The sequence below is a fragment of the Zychaea mexicana genome, assembly GCF_025766255.1.
Source record: "Zychaea mexicana strain RSA 1403 chromosome Unknown BDB00scaffold_348, whole genome shotgun sequence".
Classification (NCBI taxonomy): Eukaryota; Fungi; Mucoromycota; class Mucoromycetes; order Mucorales; family Lichtheimiaceae; genus Zychaea; species Zychaea mexicana.
The window spans coordinates 1-905 of record NW_026517011.1 but is presented as its reverse complement, the minus strand read 5'-3'; the positions used below and the strand labels follow the sequence as shown (position 1 = coordinate 905).

Sequence of the window (905 nt, the reverse complement as noted above, 5' to 3'; positions counted from 1 at the left end):
TCATCAGATAAGATATTTGGTTAACATCAAAAGTATATACAGACAACTACCACGGCAACCAGCTAAGCATTGTAGCATAGACACAATTGTAAAGCACGGAAACACTATACTCGGATTATCCAGCTTATGTAAGCAGTAGCAGTACGATTGCCATTATATCATGAATGTGGAAGATCTTACACCTGTACAACGAGGGGCGGCTATAAGCCGATACTGTATGGACTGACGCAATATGATGCATAGGCGTATGTCGTTAGTGATCTCTTGATATCCTTTACGATAATTTAGAAAGAGAAGGTCTGCTTATGATGCACTTGGAATTAATGTCTTGTCACAAAAAAAAAAAGCACCTGGCAGTGGCAGGTGGAAACGAGCGGATGGGCGATGATAGCGGATAGTGTTATGCAAGCTAATCAATACTTATCATCAGCTGGTTCGGGCACCGTTTCACTGTGCCGATCCACGCCTGCCGGCTATCGCACATGCGATGAAGACTGCTGTCTTCGCACGTCGCTTTTGCTCCCAACCCAAAACCACTCTTCTATGCATCGCCATCGTTCAAGCGATCTGGTCAGCACATTGGTTTTTCATATTCGAAGGCCACCCTTTCATTCCGCAGGCAGTAGCTGCTCATGCCACTGCCATCTATCACCGCACATATAAATAGGTTTCTCTTTTCCGTCACTTCTCTGTTCCTCATTTTCTCATACATGTATTCACATCCAATAGTCCGTCACTCCTCTGGACACTCTGTTGGGAATAAGTTTTGCCTCCAGACCATAAAAAAAATACTTATGATCAGAATGATTGGGCGTGTACTAGTTTTGGTTAGCGCCAAGCTCAAGCCAGGGATCAAAGGGTCTCGGTACAGTGTCTACCGTCAATGTTGCTTATGTTGAATACGA

The 905-nt window shown here is 44.2% G+C and overlaps 1 protein-coding gene across 1 annotated transcript; it reads left to right on the top strand.

The window, feature by feature from the left end:
• Nucleotides 1-481: 481 nt before the first annotated feature.
• BDB00DRAFT_866270 (uncharacterized protein) lies at nucleotides 482-766 on the top strand (the record flags this gene model as incomplete). Its single annotated transcript, XM_053126203.1, has 1 exon — nucleotides 482-766. A coding segment is annotated over exon 1 (176 nt), but the record flags the coding sequence as incomplete, so codon positions are not given.
• Nucleotides 767-905: the final 139 nt, after the last annotated feature.